Source organism: Pistacia vera, unplaced genomic scaffold (assembly GCF_008641045.1).
Source record: "Pistacia vera cultivar Batoury unplaced genomic scaffold, PisVer_v2 Contig180, whole genome shotgun sequence".
Taxonomy (NCBI): domain Eukaryota; kingdom Viridiplantae; phylum Streptophyta; class Magnoliopsida; order Sapindales; family Anacardiaceae; genus Pistacia; species Pistacia vera.
The window spans coordinates 718,178-734,471 of record NW_022195899.1 but is presented as its reverse complement, the minus strand read 5'-3'; the positions used below and the strand labels follow the sequence as shown (position 1 = coordinate 734,471).

Sequence of the window (16,294 nt, the reverse complement as noted above, 5' to 3'; positions counted from 1 at the left end):
ATGGCGTTGGGTCTCTTGGTGTTTCATCAGAGACGCGACGCTGTCGTTGGATTCGAGCCGTGGGTGGCAGCTCGGGTTACTGTTAGGGTTTAAGGAATTTGTCCCATGCCGCTGTGTGGGACAACATGCGATGGCTAAAACCTGTCTGTCAATGTTGCAGACTCTGGAATGGAACCGTCAACGTCCAGACCCGAGGAAGGAGCCAGTTCGTCTTCGCAGGACATTCCCGCGGACGCATCCCTTGATGTCTTCTCGGTTCTCACCCGAGAAGAGTTCGATAGGATACAAAGACAGTTCGACGTCCGCTAAGAGTGTTCCTCGACAACACTCAGTCGTCGCAGCATCCTTCCGATGGCCTAGCTGCGATCTCCGAAGAGATCTTCAAGGGTGGAGGGATGATTCCTCTCCATCCTTTCATTAGGTCGGTCCTGGATCACTTCGGGATCGCACCAATGCAGTTGACGCCAAAGCGTATGTCATCATCGTCGCGATATACATCGCGTGCCGCGAGAATGGCTTGGGCGAGCTAACGGCGGTGGAGCTCAGCATCGCCTATTATCTTAAAAAGAGTAAGGACAAGGATTCCTATTACTTGTCCCAGCGACCTACCATCGCCGAAGGGATACATAGCTATTCCAGCAACGCGGGAGCCTACAAGACAAAGTTCTTCTTTTTCTGCTATGACGGCTACTGCCGCTTTTAGAAACCAAGTAGGTTCTTATTCACTAGGTTCATTGTCTGTTCGCTTCCTTTATTATAACGACCTGCCTTCTTTTGCAGTTAACAAGACGACCAGCCAAGACCTGCTCGCTGACCCAGACAGGCTCGTGTCATTTGGAGTCCTTCCTGCAGAAAGTCGGGACGTGAGGAAGCTCATGAAGACTGCAAACTTGCGGAAGTACAGTTTCATTAGTAACAACGCGTCTTTGGAGCCCCCAGAAGGTAAGTTACACTGATTCCCTTCTGGTCGTAGAATAACTTTTGTCTAGTTACTAATGTACTTGCATGCAGCGACCATGCCTTCAAAAGAGTCCGAGCAGCCCCGGCGAGCACCGTTCATCTTCCCTCGATCGAGGAGAGAAAGGGCGGCCGAAGTTGCTCGCCCCATGACGACACAACTGGTGCGAACAGCCGCTCCTTCCCAGCCTCGTCCTGAGCAAGAGACAACCAGGACAGAACAGGTTGCCCAGCCACCACCTGCTCGCCCGAGGCGGAAGGCTCCGGCCCAGAGGTCGAAGAAAAGGAAGCAGATTCAGGTCGACGAGTCAGAGACCGAATCTGAGGAAGAACCCTTAAGGTCGCGACAAGACTCAAGAAGGAGGTCGGGCAAGGAACCCGCGGACGAGACGATTGCTGCCGACAAGGCGAAGGGCACACCAGTGCTGGACTCGTTGGGGAGCCTGCCCGAATACCTGCAGCCGATAGTCTATTCTTTGCTTGAGTGTGGGCTATCGGAGTCATACGATGAATTCGCCGATACGGGCGATGACCTGATGACCACGTCGTTCCAGCATCTAAGCAAGGTAAACGAACTGTTCTTAAAGTTTGTCCGCCGTTTTCACTCTAATTCACTTCTTGCTCGCAGGCTTTGCTTGCGATGAGGATGTCCATGGAGAAGACTCGGCTGGGGGCCGCGAAGGGGGCAAGTGATCTAAAGGAGGAGGTCGCGAAGCTCAAACAGAGCCTGGAGACCGTCGAAGCAGAAAGAACACAAGCATTCGAAGCGGCGAACAGGTACTTGAACCAAAAGGATGCCGCTTTGCGGACAGTGGACTTCTAAAAGGTGGAGCTTGAAAGACGTGCAGAGGAAGTAAAGGAGCTTCAGAGGACAACCGCTAGGCTCTCTAAGGAGGTCGGAGAAAAGGACCAGGAGCTCTAGACGACCTCCATATGGGCTCAGCGAGCTGAACAAGAAAGGGAGGCCTCCGAAAAGGAAAGGCTAGCTCTCGAGGCTGAACTCCAACAGAGTCGGGAAAAAATTGCTTCATTGATTGAAGAAATGCGGATCCAGTCAGAGGAGATCGAGGATAAGGCCGCCGACTGGGCAATTAGGTCCATTTATACCCTGCGACCAAAGAACCCAGATCTGGATATTTCCGACCTCCTAGAGGGGTGGCAGGAGACCTTGCGAATCTTGGCGGAGGAAGATGATCAAGCAGCGACGGCCATCCAAAGATCCGACCAGGCAGAGGGTTCGGGTCTTGCTCCGAAGGATCCCCCCGACTAGCCATAGTGCAATGAGACCGACTCCATTGGAATAGGGTCTTAATTTTTGTTGTAAATAAATGAAAATACATTTTGCTTTTAATTGTTGTTCGCTTTATCATACATAACTGCAGTTTACAATTCAGTTTTACATAGGCAATATTACATGCGAATTGTTACAAGCGAACAGAATAAATGCGAACTGTTTTAGCGAACAGAATAATACTTTACAACAAAGAGGGAACTAACAAAATCAAAACTAATTTGAGAGCTGAGTTCGGGATTACTGATAGTATGGCCGGAGGTGCTCGGCATTCCAAGCTCGGGGTACTTTGGAACCGTTCAACCTTTTGAGATGGTAAGTCCCCGATCCAATCACCTTGTCAACCCGGTACGGACCTTCCTAGTTAGGTCCTAGTACCCCTGCACTTGGCTCCCTGGTTCCAAGGAGAACTTCTTTTAGCACAAGGTCTCCGACCTGGAAGTCTCTTCGCTTGACCTTTGAATCAAAGAACCTCTTCGCACGTTGCTGGTAGGCTACTATCCTTAGCGAAGCCTTGCTGCGATGCTCTTCAACAAGATCCAGACTTGCCCTCATAAGTGCTTCGTTTTCAACCTCGTCGTACAAGTCTCTCCGAAGAGAACCAGTTCCCACCTCTACAGGAATCATTGCTTCGCAGCCATAGGCTAGCGAAAAAGGGGTTTCTGAGGTGGAGGTTCTTGGAGTTGTTCTGTATGCCCATAAGACTTCGGAGAGATCGTCAGCCCAATTTCCTTTGGCTGCCCCAAGTTTGGCCTTTAGAGTGTGCTTGATGGTCTTGTTGACAGCTTCAACTTAGCCATTTGCTTGTGGTCAAAAGAGGGAATCCTCTCAAGTCAACCAAGATTGTAATGTTCAAGAGGTGGCCCCAGAAATCCTACCTAACATACAACAACCAAATGAAATGTCACTGGCTCCCGAGACTCTTTCACTCACAGTGGTCAATCCCCCGAATACTACAGAATCCATTTCTACTTTTGACAATCTTTTAGATTTCGTCGAAGTAGGAAGCCCTCCGGACATATCAAATTTGGTAGAAATGGAAGAGAATAATTTACTTGGATCAGTATGTCAACAAATCTATACTATTATCTCTAATAAAATTTTTAGGTATCCACCCAAATCCAGAGGAAATCTCTTTACTTGATCTGGCGACTGAGGCGAATTTTTTATGGATGCCCAGCTCATCGCAGAACTGCTTGAACTCTTCGTTATCGAATTGCTTTCCATTATCCGAGATGAGGGTGTGGGGCATTTCGTAGCGGCACACTATGTTCTTGAAAACGAAGTCTTTCAGCTTTCTGGTCATGATCGAGGCCAGCGGTTCGGCTTCCACCCATTTCGTGAAATAATCTACCGCGACCATGGCATACTTGACCCCTCCTTTTCCGACTGGCATGGGACCGATAAGGTCGATCCCCCACATGGAAAATAGCCAGGGGCTACACATCGTTATCAGCTCGTGAGAGGGGGCTCGTGGAATGTTCGCGAACCATTGGCACTTGTCACATTTCTTGACAAAATTGTGCGTATCTTCTTGGATCCGGGGCCAATAATACCCTAATGAACAACCTTGTTTGCAAGAGATCGAGCAGCTGTGTGATTGCCGCAGATCCCTTCGTGAATTTCCTTCATGATGTAGTCTGCTTCTTCACTGGTTACACATCGGAGGAGAGGGGCACTGAATCCTCTCCTGTACAATTGGTCTCCGATGAGTGTGTAATGAGTAGATCTTGCTCGCAGGACTCTTGCCTCGATCTTGTCGCTTGGCAAGGTCCCATCCTTGAGGTACTGGAAAATGGGAGTCATCCAGGAATCCGGTTAAGTCACATTTATGGCCTGTTCGGCTGAGCTGATAGTTGGAGCATCGACGAAACGAACAGGAATGTTATCTGGAGCCTCTGAATCCAACGATGAGGCTATCTTTGCTAGGGCGTCCGCTATAGAATTGCTATCTTTAGGAATCTGAGTGATTTCAAAGTGTTTGAATGACCCAAGAGCGGTCTTAGCTTCTTTTAGGTAGCGGACCATGTTTTCTTCCTTTGCTTGATATTCCCCTAAAATTTGGTTGACGACCAGCATGGAGTCGCTGTAGACATTAATCGCGGTTGCGCCCATTTCTTTGGCAAGTCGCAACCCGGCGAGCAGGGCTTCATACTCAGTCTCATTGTTGGTCACCTTAAACCCGAACCGGAGAATACCATGAATTCGAGCCCCCTCGGGGCTTACAAGGAGAAGACCCGCACCGGCTCTTTTCCTGTTCGATGACCCATCGACGTAGAGGTTCCAGGTCGACAGGTTTTGAATACTTTCCTGCATGACTTCGCTACACTGTTGCTCGCTTAGGAGATAGGAAAATTCTGAGATGAAGTCAGCAACAGCTTGCCCCTTAATGGTCGACTTGGGCTTGTACTTCAGATCGAATTGGCTTAATTCCATGGCCCATTTGAGCAGTTTACCCGAGGCTTCTGGTTTCTGGAGGACCTGCCTGAGGGGATAATTAGTCATTACGTGAATTGTGTGGGCGTGGAAGTAAGGTCGCAGCTTTCTGGATGCGATCAGCAGAGCAAAGGCTAGTCGCTCCATCTCCGGATACCGCATCTCGGCATCCGACAGACGCTTGCTCGCATAGTACACTGGCATCCGACAGACGCTTGCTCTCATAATCGCTTCATCACGTGACTTCCCACGTCAGCCCTTGATTTTCCAGGCATAATACTATGGTTACCTTAGTAACCTCTTAAAGATTGGGGTGCGGTAATTTTACTTTCTTCAGTTCTTGTGATAGTCTGAAGTAGCTTTGATTCTAAGGTACTGAGACATTCAAATTTTAAATGGGCCAGATGCCAGGCTAAACCGCTGTCGAATATACACCTTTCAATGTAATGACATATTGAACTCTTTTAATACCTACGAGTTAGCAGTAAAAATCTAGTAATATAATTGCCGAAAGGATGGGTATAATTACACAGATCATCAGTTTCAAGGAAGAGATTATAAGACATGGCATATCTTATTCCGTTAATGAGATAATTACACAATATGAGTGAAAATCTGAAACTAGATAGTATTATTATAATTTACTAATTCATCTACAGGTCAAAAACAGAATTCTCAAATTCAGTTCAGGTCAAGAAAGGCCATTAGAGGATTGTATACAAGTTGATTAGCATTGAAGCCAAAAACAAAATCAGCATGAGCATAGTTGTTTATGTATTGTACAACCAACTTATTGGCGTTGTGATTTTTGAGGTTTTGTAGCAAAAGCTTCACATCATCTGTATCCGAAAGCAAGTCCTTCCCACCATAGCTCATGAAAAGAGGAAAGTCATTTGGAATACTTGTCACGTTGTACAGTGGAGGAGTACTTTGTCCATAGTGATTCATGTTGTCAACTGCACCATAGTCATACATGGCTATTGTTCCCGTTCTAATCACTGTCAGAATACCAGAACCACCCATATAATTTCAAAGGATGATCACTCATAATATGATAATATTATTGGCTTAAAAGTTGGAAGAGACTTACTCTGAGCCAGGTGGATAATGTTTTTTGTGGCAGTTGGCTGAGGTTCATGTTTAAGAAACGTATCTGCTGTTGAGGAATTTAGGCAGCAATTTTGGCCTATCAACACAAAAAACTTTGCTCAATGGTTGTGTAGGAAATTAAATTTTCAATATCTAGGTTGTGATAAGCAAGCCTGGGACAGTGAAAGAAGAAACCTGTGAAATAAATCATCAAGTCAGAGCAATTGATGCCTGGCTGAGAGCAGAAATATTCTAGAAGTTGGACTGCAGGCTTACTGTTCACATAGAAATGAAAAACTATAAAGAACTGAAGAGATTAACATGGATTTTGGAACAAAGTTCACCAAGTGAGAGAATTGGGGCATTGTTTTGTTGACAATTCCATAATATTTTCCGAGTGGCTCTAATATAGTTACCATGAAAAAAATACCTAGTTATCGACTGCACAAGCATGATGCTAGTTGAAAAAAAAAAATGCGTAAACTTACGCTCTTGGAGAAAATTCATGAAGGCCTAACCAGTACATGTCCTGTTATAAAGACCATACAGTTTGAAAATATCAGTTTTTAATCCAATATAGAATGAAACCTGAAATAATAGAAATTCAATTATCGTCTTACTTCCGCTAAAAAAATTTCAGAAACAGTTCTTGCAAGAGGTGATAACACGTGAGCCAAGTGAGCAATTGGACTTAGCAAAGCAGCTGATCTAATCTTGTTCAACAGCTTATTTTCGGAAAAGGAAGCAAAAGCCATCAAAGTTCCCTACAATACAAGGTTTCTCTATTAGTAATTATGTACTGAAAATCTCTTGAGTTAAATAAGTAGAGTTCCCAACAACACTGGAAGCAACAATGTGCAGATATTCACCAATGAATGTCCAGCATAGTGCAGTTTCTTTCCTGTATTGTTGTACACAAATTGGACAAAAGAAGTAAGATCATACGTCACCAATTCATCCCATGACCATTCCCAGTAAGCCTGCGAAGATACAAAGAACCAATTTTTTAGTCAAAAAGATGTGATGAAGGACAATAATTTGTAAAAATATGAGGAGAACCTGATCGCTGGGAGAAAGTGACTAGTGTTTGCTGCTGTATTTAGTCCCACGAGTGTTGGCAATCCACACGTCATAGCCATTATCTGCCAAAATGAATGCCAAAGATTCGGTTGGGGAATTTAGCAGCCATGTTATGCCATCCTGCCACCATAATTGCCCATCCAATGTTAACAATTTATTGATCTTACAACATATTCAATAAAATGCTTCTGGGTAACTGATAGACCTCCCATTAATCATGTTTATCAATATAAAGGGCATAAGAGACATTTGAGGCAATAAATGCAGGGTGTGAGGTGCCTGGTTGTTTGGAGAGTCTGTTACAGTCACGTGAGTGGGGAATCAAAGTTGTTAGTAGAGAATAAGTGGTTAAGAAGATAGTTTAAATAGAGGGGGTCTGTTCTGGAGTATTATCAAAGTTTTAGGCTATTGTAATTGAGGAAGGTTCCCAGCTCCTCGAATTGCTGGGATCTATCAGTTTGGTGTTTTATACATGGTTGGCAACTCTTCTATTTTTCAGTAATATAATCTTGTTGAGACTTCATTGAGTATATTACTTTCTGTTTTGGGGATTGCTTGTGTGTTTGCTGGTTGATAGTGCAGGGAGTCTTAACAAATTGGTATCAGAGCCTCGTTGGGTAATGGTTAAATCGAAGAGGGAGAACAGAATGGAAGGTTTGGAAAAGGAAATGGGGAACGTCGAGAAGGAAATAGGAACTGTAAAGGAAGAACTAGGGAGTATTAAGGGCTATTTACTAGAGCTTCGTGAGTGGATGAAGTTTAAGGAGGAGAAGGATGCAAATATGAGCCGGGATAAGGGGAAAGAATCTAACGGTGAGGCTTCCAACAGTAGTGACAGTAGGGGAGTGGATAGGAACAAGGAGGGAAAGAACTCAAAGGTGAAGAAGTTGGAACTACCCATATTCAACGGGGAAGATCCTTATGGATGGACATTCAGAGCTGACCGATATTTTTTGGTGAATCAATATGGGGAGGAAGAAAAGGTGGCGGCAGCCGCCGTGTGTATGGAAGGTCGTGCCTTGAACTGGTATCAGTGGGTGGAGTCTAAGGCACCCATTGGTTCTTGGATAGATTTTAAAACTGCAGTGGTGGAGAGGTTCAGACCATCATTTAGGGCTCAGCCTATGAAGCTTTGGTAGCTCTGAAGCAGATGGGTACAGTGACAGAGTACAGGGAAAATTTTGAAGCTCACGCAGCACCCTTGCGTGAGGTAGGAGAAGACATTCTGATGGGGGTTTTTGCAAATGGGTTAGAGGAGGAAATAAGAGCTGAGATTCGCCTAACGAAGCCCACGTCTCTGTTTGCCTTGATGGATCAGGCCCATCGCGTGGAGGAACGAAATTGGGTTTCAGACAAAAATCGGGCCAGGTTTACTAAAGCCCAAGGAAACAAACTGGATTATTACACTCGGGTCACCCCAAGCCCAAACCCGAAACCCGGTCACCCAAATTAGTGGACTAACCCATCGCGAAATACAGATCTAAATCCCTAATTTTCCCCAAATCGATTTCACCATAGAAACAAATTAAGCAGCGACGCGACGACGCAGAACTTCCGCGGGGATAATTTCTGGCGAATGTCCGACGTCGAGCTGCAACAAAAACGAGAAAAGGGTCTCTGTTTCCATTGTGATGAGAAATATGGGCCAAATCACCGCTGTCGGAGCAAATCGATCCAGATACTGTTAGTGACTAATGACGACGGGGCAGAAAACAACGACGGCAGTCCTGAACCCACCTCGAAAATATCTGACGAAGGTAATCCATTGGCCCTATCGATGCACTCAATCGTAGGGGTAACCACTGATAAAACCCTAAAATTAAAAGGGGTGATTGGAGGTACAGAGGTGATTGTTTTGGTTGACAGTGGGGCTTCCCACAATTTCATTTCGCACGAATTGGTGTGAAAATTAGAGCTACTATTGGAGAGAGGTAAATCCTTTGGGGTGATGGTGGGAAACAGATTTACAGTTAGAGGAGAGGGAATTTGGAGAGGAGTGCCATTGCGAATGCAAAGTATTGAATTGTGTTAGGACTATTTTCCATTTGAGTTAGGAGGGGCCAATGTTGTGCTAGGAATTTCTTGGCTTAGTACACAGGGAGATGTTTGTGCAAATTGGAGAAATCTGACAATGGAATTTTTCAGTGAAGGGAAGAAGGTGGTTCTACAAGGGGATCCATCGTTAGTCAAGACAATGGTATCACTAAGGGCAATGCTGAAATCCTTCCAGAGAGAGGATGCAGGATATGTGGTTGAGTTATGCTCCATTGGTGTTAAAGAAGAGGAAACAGAGGAACCCATGGACCCAGCAACCGCAGCAGTTGTTGATGGATTTAGCCACCTGTTTGAACAGCCGACTACACTCCCACCCAAGAGACCCACTGACCACGCCATAGTTTTAGAAACCAATACCAAACCTCCCAACATCCGCCCGTACAAATAGTTCTTTACCCAGAAAAATGAAATTGAAAGGTTGGTAGGTGAGATGCTGATGGCAGGTATTATACAACCCAGCACAAGTTCTTTTGCTAGTCCGGTTCTATTGGTAAAAAAGAAGGATGGCAGTTGGCGGTTTTGTGTCGATTATCGGGCACTTAATAACATCACTATTCCAGACAAATTTCCAATTCCCTCAATTGATGAGCTGCTGGACGAACTATCAGGGCATCCATTTTTACAAAACTGGACCTCAAATCAGGTTACCACCAGATTCGGGTTAAAGAAGAGGACGTCCCCAAAACAGCATTTAGAACCCACGAAGGGCACTATGAGTTCCTGGTCATGCCCTTCGGGTTGACCAATGCCCCTTCCACTTTTCAAGCTTTAATGAACACTATTTTTATATCAGTCTTGCGGAAGTTTATACTTGTATTCTTTGACGATATTCTGATTTACAGCCTTGATTTGAAGACCCATCTGCTGCACATGCGACACACCTTCCAGATTCTCACCAAGCACGAATTGGTTATCAATTACAAGAAGTGTCTATTTGCCCGTCAACGTTTGGAGTATTTGGGTCATTTAATCTCAGCAAAAGGGGTAGAGGCTGACCCACAAAAGATTGATTCAATGCTATCTTGGCACGTCCCATGCACAATCAAAGGATTACGGGGTTTTCTGGGCTTAACCAGTTACTACCGCCGCTTTGTGCAGAATTATGGTTTAATCGCGTAGGCCTTAACACAGTTACTGAGAAAGGATTCTTTTGCATGGACTGACCAAGCACAGCAGGCTTTTGAAACTCTTAAAGCTGCAATGACTGAGGTACTTGGTCTGGCAGTACCTGATTTCACTTTGCCTTTTGAAGTCCACACAGACGCATCGGGCCAGGGGATTGGTGTTGTCCTGGTCCAGAATCAGCGTCCCATCGCATTCATTAGCCAAGCCTTCTCCAACCAGTCCTGACATGCATACGAAAGAGAGCTGATGGCCATTGTGTTTGCTGTCCACAAGTGGAGTCACTACCTTAGTGGCCGCAAATTTATCATTAAATTGACCAGCGCAGCCTGCAGTTCTTGATAGATCAACGTGCCAAGACACCCGAACAACAAAAGTGGATTTCTAAGATCATCGGCCTTTCCTTTGAAATCCATTACTAACCTGGTAGCTCAAACCAGGTAGCTGATGCATTATCAAGACGAGGAGAGGGTGCTGAATTGGAGGCCATTTCGGTGATCCAATTTTCTGAATTTGATGAGTTAGCTGCCGAGGCACAACAAGACCCCAAGCTCCAAGCAATCATCCAAGACCTTCTTTTTTACCCTTCCAGCCATCCCCATTATGGTTTTCGCCGTGGCTGTCTCGTCTACAAAAACAGATTGGTATTACCCATAAATTCGAAATTCATTCTTAAACTATTAGCCGAATTTCACTGCAGCCCGAGAGGGGGCCATTCAGGTTTTTTCAGAACATACAAGAAACTGATGAATATAGTGTTTTGGGCTGGAATTAAGAAAGATGTGCAAAGGTATGTCCAACAGTGCTCAATTTGCCAATTAAATAAGTATTCTGCCCTCAAACCAGCAGGTTTACTTCAGCCCTTACCGATTCCAACCCAAGTTTTTGAAGATATCAGCATGGATTTCATTGGTGGGTTACCAAAGTCAAAAGGACAGGATACTATTATGGTTGTGGTGGATAGGCTTACTAAATACGGACATTTCATTCCCCTGTGCCATCCCTACAACGCTAAAGATGTTGCTATACTTTTTATCTTTGTTATTGTGAAGCTCCATGGATTTCCCAAATCCATAGTCTCGGACAGAGATAGGGTCTTTCTTAGTCAGTTTTGGCAGGAGTTGTTCAAGGTTGCTGGCACTTCGTTGAAGTTCAGCTCAGCATATCATCCTCAAACTAATGGCCAGACGGAGGTGGTCAACCACTCTTTGGAAACTTACCTACGCTGCTTATGTAGTTCGCAGCCCAAACAGTGGCATAGGTGGCTGTCCTGGGCAGAATATTGGTACAATACCACCCATCACAATTCCATAAAAATGACCCCCTTCAAAGCCCTATATGGAAGGGATCCACCCAATCTCCTGAAGTTTACTAATTATCCTTCTGTTGTGGAAGAAGTGAACCAGCAGATGGCTGCACGCAATGCAATTTTTGAGGAATTGAAACATAACTTAGTTGTTGCTCAAGAACAGATGAAGGGCACAGTTGACCTGCGCTGTCGGGATGATAGTTTTCAACCAGGGGACCAGGTCTATTTGAAGCTCCAACCGTATCGTTTTAAATCCTTAACCAAGAAATTGAATAGAAACTAAGCTCGAGATTTTATGGCCCTTTTACCATCTTAGAAAAGATTGGACAGCTTGCTTACAAGTTAGAGCTGCCCGCTACGGCAAAAATTCATCCAGGATTTCACATTTCTCAACTTAAACGTAGCCTGCACCCCTCGGTGCCCATCCAGCCCCTACCCTCTTTCCTCACCGAGGAAATGGAACTCCTTGTTCACCCAGAATCAGTACTGGCAGTCCACACTTTATTAGATGGCTCTCGAGAAGTCCTTATAAAATGGAAGGATTTGGCTCCCTTTGAAGCATCGTGGGAGGCTTTTGATGTTATCAATCTGCAATTTCGCCAATTCCACCTTGAGAACAAGGTGGCTCTTCATGGGGGGGGCTATTGATAGACCTCCCATTAATCATGTTTATCAATATAAAGGGCATAAGAGACATTTGAGGCAATAAATGCAGGGTGTGAGGTGCCTGGTTGTTTGGAGAGNTCAGCATCACCAATTCTCTATGTGGGGATTTCTAGTTGTGCTACATCCCTTATTATTACTTAATCTTTTATGGTTTGGCAGTTATACAACATTGGGTTTGCTGTCTATATATAGTATGTTTATGTCCTGCAATAAGTCTGTTACAAAGTATAAGGTTTCCAAACATCAAATTGAAACTTAAGTTGAACTATGAGAATTATTTTTTTCAACGAGTATTTGCTTATTTTCCTGTGGTTGACTCTCATCCATAGATGTGGGATGTACTGACAATCTTTTGCTCCATCATGCAGGGCATATATAAAGAGCACTTAATTGTTAAACTGGATTGTGTTAATTGTGCTCCTTATTTTGATGCAGGCAAAAGGTGGACTGTTCTCAAAAGGAAAAGCTCCATTCATCACTTTTGTCTTAGGTAATAATTGTATATCATTAGTGATTAATTAAAGGATCCCATATTAATTTTTTGTATGCTGTCATGAAAAAGTACTTTGATGTTCTTAAGGTACCAAATTCATGGTTTAAAGTTCTCATTCCTTAAATCTCAACTAAAGCATATTGGGATATCTAGAAGAAGGTATGGATTTAGATAACTTGTTCCCTGATTTTTGTTAAGGTGGGTCTTCACATCTTTCACATCTTGATAAATCAATTTTCAAGACTGATCAGATTGAAAGAACGTTGATCAGTTTTGGTTACTTAAAAAAATGTTAAAAGTAGGCATGTCCATGTGAAGATTTCCATAGATATTACTTCCAAAACTTTTTGATGCTTCAATATAAAATTTATGATGCGTATATGTGATAGAAACTTTTCTTCCCAAGCTCTCAGGTGGCCCTGGTAGTGGAAAAGGTACTCAATGTGCTAAGATTGTTAACAATTTTGGATTCAAGCATCTAAGTGCAGGAGAATTATTGAGGAGAGAAATAGCTTCTAACAGTGAATATGGGTAATGATTCTCATTCCCATTATTGAGAATTGTTCAATTATAGATACCTTCAAAGTTATGAATCCTCTGAAAATGGAACTGCAATTTCAGTGCCATGATTCTTAACACAATTAAGGAAGGAAAGATTGTCCCATCAGAAGTAACTGTCAAATTGATCCAAAAGGAGATGGAATCAAGTGATAGCCGTAGATTCCTCATTGATGGTTTTCCACGAACTGAGGAGAATCGCATTGCTTTTGAGAATATTGTGAGTTCCTCTCTCTGTTTCCTCTTTCATGAAATGGGCTGAAGAAAGTTATGTTTTATTGTTTGTTGTATTGGCTTTATTTTGGCTATACATATGATGGACAGGATTAAGGTTAATAAAGTTTGTTACATTTGTTGAGTACAATGAGCCTGTTAGTGAAGTCATGAGATTCTTCCTACACGTGGCCTCGAGAGAAAGAAAAGGGGGTGGGGTGGTTGGGGTTGAGGAGATATAAGAGTAAATTGGTCCTGATAGGGAGATCTTACGCAGTAATAATCCTGAAAACAAGTTCAAGTAAACCAGTAAAAAGAACCCATATTTATCATTTGTTTAAGGACACTTGCATGAGATGACCAATATTGTTTCTGATGCAGACTGGAGCAGAACCAGATCTTGTTATTTTCTTTGATTGTCCTCAAGAAGAGATGGTGAAAAGAGTTCTGAACCGTAACGAGGTGCTTATCTCTTATATTTTTCCATGTATAGATATTCTGTTGATACCACTCTTTAAGATAACATATTGTTTAATTGCAGGGTCGAGTTGATGATAACATAGTTACAATCAAGAAACGTCTCATAGTGTTTGAAGCATTAAATCTTCCTGTTATCAATTACTATTCAAAGAGGGGAAAACTTTATACGGTAATATTTAGTAATTAGTGAATAGGGGGTCAGAATTTTATTAGCTTATTAGTTATAGTAAAGTTTAACCTGTCAGCTTTTTCATTCCTATTTATGAATTTAATTGGACTGTCAGAACAGACATAGTGTTCAAGGATGTGGATTGGGTTTTCTTATTTGCATTTATTCCCTCTCTTAACCTGTGTCCTCTCTGTCTCACAGTCCACCTGAGTTCATAGAGATCTTTTTCTAAAATAGCTTCAAATTTTGAAAATTATACCTCAGTTGTAGTGAAAGAAGGTTTTGCATGCAGATCAATGCTGTAGGTACAGTCGATGAAATATTTGAACAAGTTCGCCCTATTTTTGCTGGTAAGGTATGTCTCGTGGCATTCATGTTTACCTTTTACTTATTGTTTTATTAAGAATATGGCTTCATTTGTCAACCAAATGTACTTCTTCCATTGGATGTGAAAATTTTTATATTTGTAGTTGATGATGTGATTATACCAGAACACTCAAGGACGGACTGAGGAATTAACTTTAGAGAGTCCAAATTCAAAATAATACAATATAAAATAGAAGAAAATTAGATAAGTGGGGTCAAATCTATAAACATAAATACATATATAACTTGGTCAAAGCAAAAAAATTAAACCAAATTAATATGAAAAAATTCTTGAGTGGGGTCACCAGCCCCTACTCATGAGTATGTGAGTCCAACCATGAGAACACTTTGTGTCATACCTATTCATTCATCTCAATGCTTGTGATTCCCTTTTTGTCTATGCCACATTCTCGTCTTTGAATGATTTGTTCGCGTCACATGTTTAGTAAAAACCATATTTAAAAGCCTCTGATTCTATTCTGCAGCAGTTGATCGGATGAATTGTAATCATACTGAGTCAAGAGTAACATAAAGCATGGAAAGTTCAGGTAATTTCTTGCGAGTTACCGGTGCCCATTTCCCCAACATCATATGATTAATTGCACAAGTACTATCTTAAGGAGTGGATATTCTCAGCAAGGATTCTGGGAACTTGTAGATACAAACATCTATCAGACTAGAGGGCAGCAATTGTTTTTAACTCTGTTTACTGCCCTTTCCTTCATGAGGATACATGTACGTAGCATATTCTGCCGGGACTCTCATGCCCTGTTGTAGTTAAACCCCATCTATGGTATATCATAGGCCAAAAAATTCTGAGTGGTTTGAGTCGTATCATTCAACTGATGACCACGAATATTCAATTATCATATCACATATGATGCAATTTCTTTTTCTTTCTCATTTCTTTTTGTAAGACAAGGGAGATAAGACATCGAGGATGACAAAGAGTTAACGGCGATCTTTTATCTAATTAAATTTAAAGGATCTAATAAATAAGTTTAAATTATTTATTTTATTGTAATATTTGTTAGGATAATTATTATGTTTTGTAAAGCCTATTTAAAGACCACTTTTTCATAATATGAAAGAGTCAATGAATATTGCATGAATAGTGTTTGCCTTGGAGAATTGTTTTCTCTTTGAATTCCTTTACCCAAGTTCGGCCAAACTTGGTGATGGATTAATCTTTCAAGCTGGTGGAGTTTCTTTAGGCTTGAATGATCCTTGGTCATTTTTCTTGTAAGTTATTTGTCCCTTTGGTTACCATTTATCTCAATTCCAGGTTTGACTTGTCTTGTTTGTGATCTCATTTCTGTTGTGTTTGCAAGTAGAATGAGTTTGTGTTGATTGAGAATAGATAAAAAGTGTTACTCTAAGTTGTCAAAAGGGTTGTGTGTGTTTGTGGAGTGTTGGCCAGATTTGTTTTAGGGCGTTACAAGTGAATCCTAGTTTAGGTTGAGTTAAAATTGGTTGAAGTTGGGTGATATATGAATTGAGGTTGCATGAATTCATATCACGTAACCTCTTTTTGAATTTACTTATTGTGTTGAAATTTCAGATCTATTTTTATTCAATTTTACAAATTTGATTTGATCTATTCTTGTATATTAAACCCTTTTTAATAAATTAATATCGATTTATTTTTTACATTTTCTGAATCAACAATTATTAAAATTTTCAAAAGAGAGCCAAAGGAAGTTATATGAATTATTGAATTCGAGTCCCTCCAGTCACTAATAGGGTGGCCACTGGGATTCTTATTTGATCGGTAGTTTTAGGGTTTCAAAGTATTAGTTGAGGTGCACGCAAGCCGATCTAGACACTCGTAGTGATTAAAAAAAAAAAAAAAAAAAGATTCAAAAAAGTTCTACTCGTATAAATTCTACTTAAAAAACTTTAGTTCAACTCCAAGAAGAATACCATAAAGGGGGCGTTTGGTTGGGGGTAATGTGGGATTACTGGAGTTATGTCATCTTATATTACTTGATTACCACGTTTGGTTGTCAA

General features: G+C 42.2%; 1 protein-coding gene and 1 pseudogene across 1 annotated transcript; one reads left to right on the top strand and one right to left on the bottom strand.

Moving 5' to 3' along the window:
• Positions 1–5,351: 5,351 nt before the first annotated feature.
• On the bottom strand, positions 5,352–7,065 carry LOC116126550 (annotated as a pseudogene).
• Positions 7,066–12,389: 5,324 nt separating this feature from the next.
• LOC116126596 (UMP-CMP kinase-like) lies at positions 12,390–14,791 on the top strand. The gene is made up of 7 exons (XM_031412274.1): positions 12,390–12,495; positions 12,912–13,029; positions 13,120–13,276; positions 13,651–13,731; positions 13,811–13,918; positions 14,211–14,273; positions 14,770–14,791. The coding sequence occupies exons 1-7, from the start codon at positions 12,435–12,437 to the stop codon at positions 14,782–14,784; spliced, it is 603 nt and encodes a 200-aa protein (XP_031268134.1). The 5' UTR covers positions 12,390–12,434; the 3' UTR covers positions 14,785–14,791.
• The last annotated feature ends 1,503 nt before the right edge of the window (positions 14,792–16,294 follow it).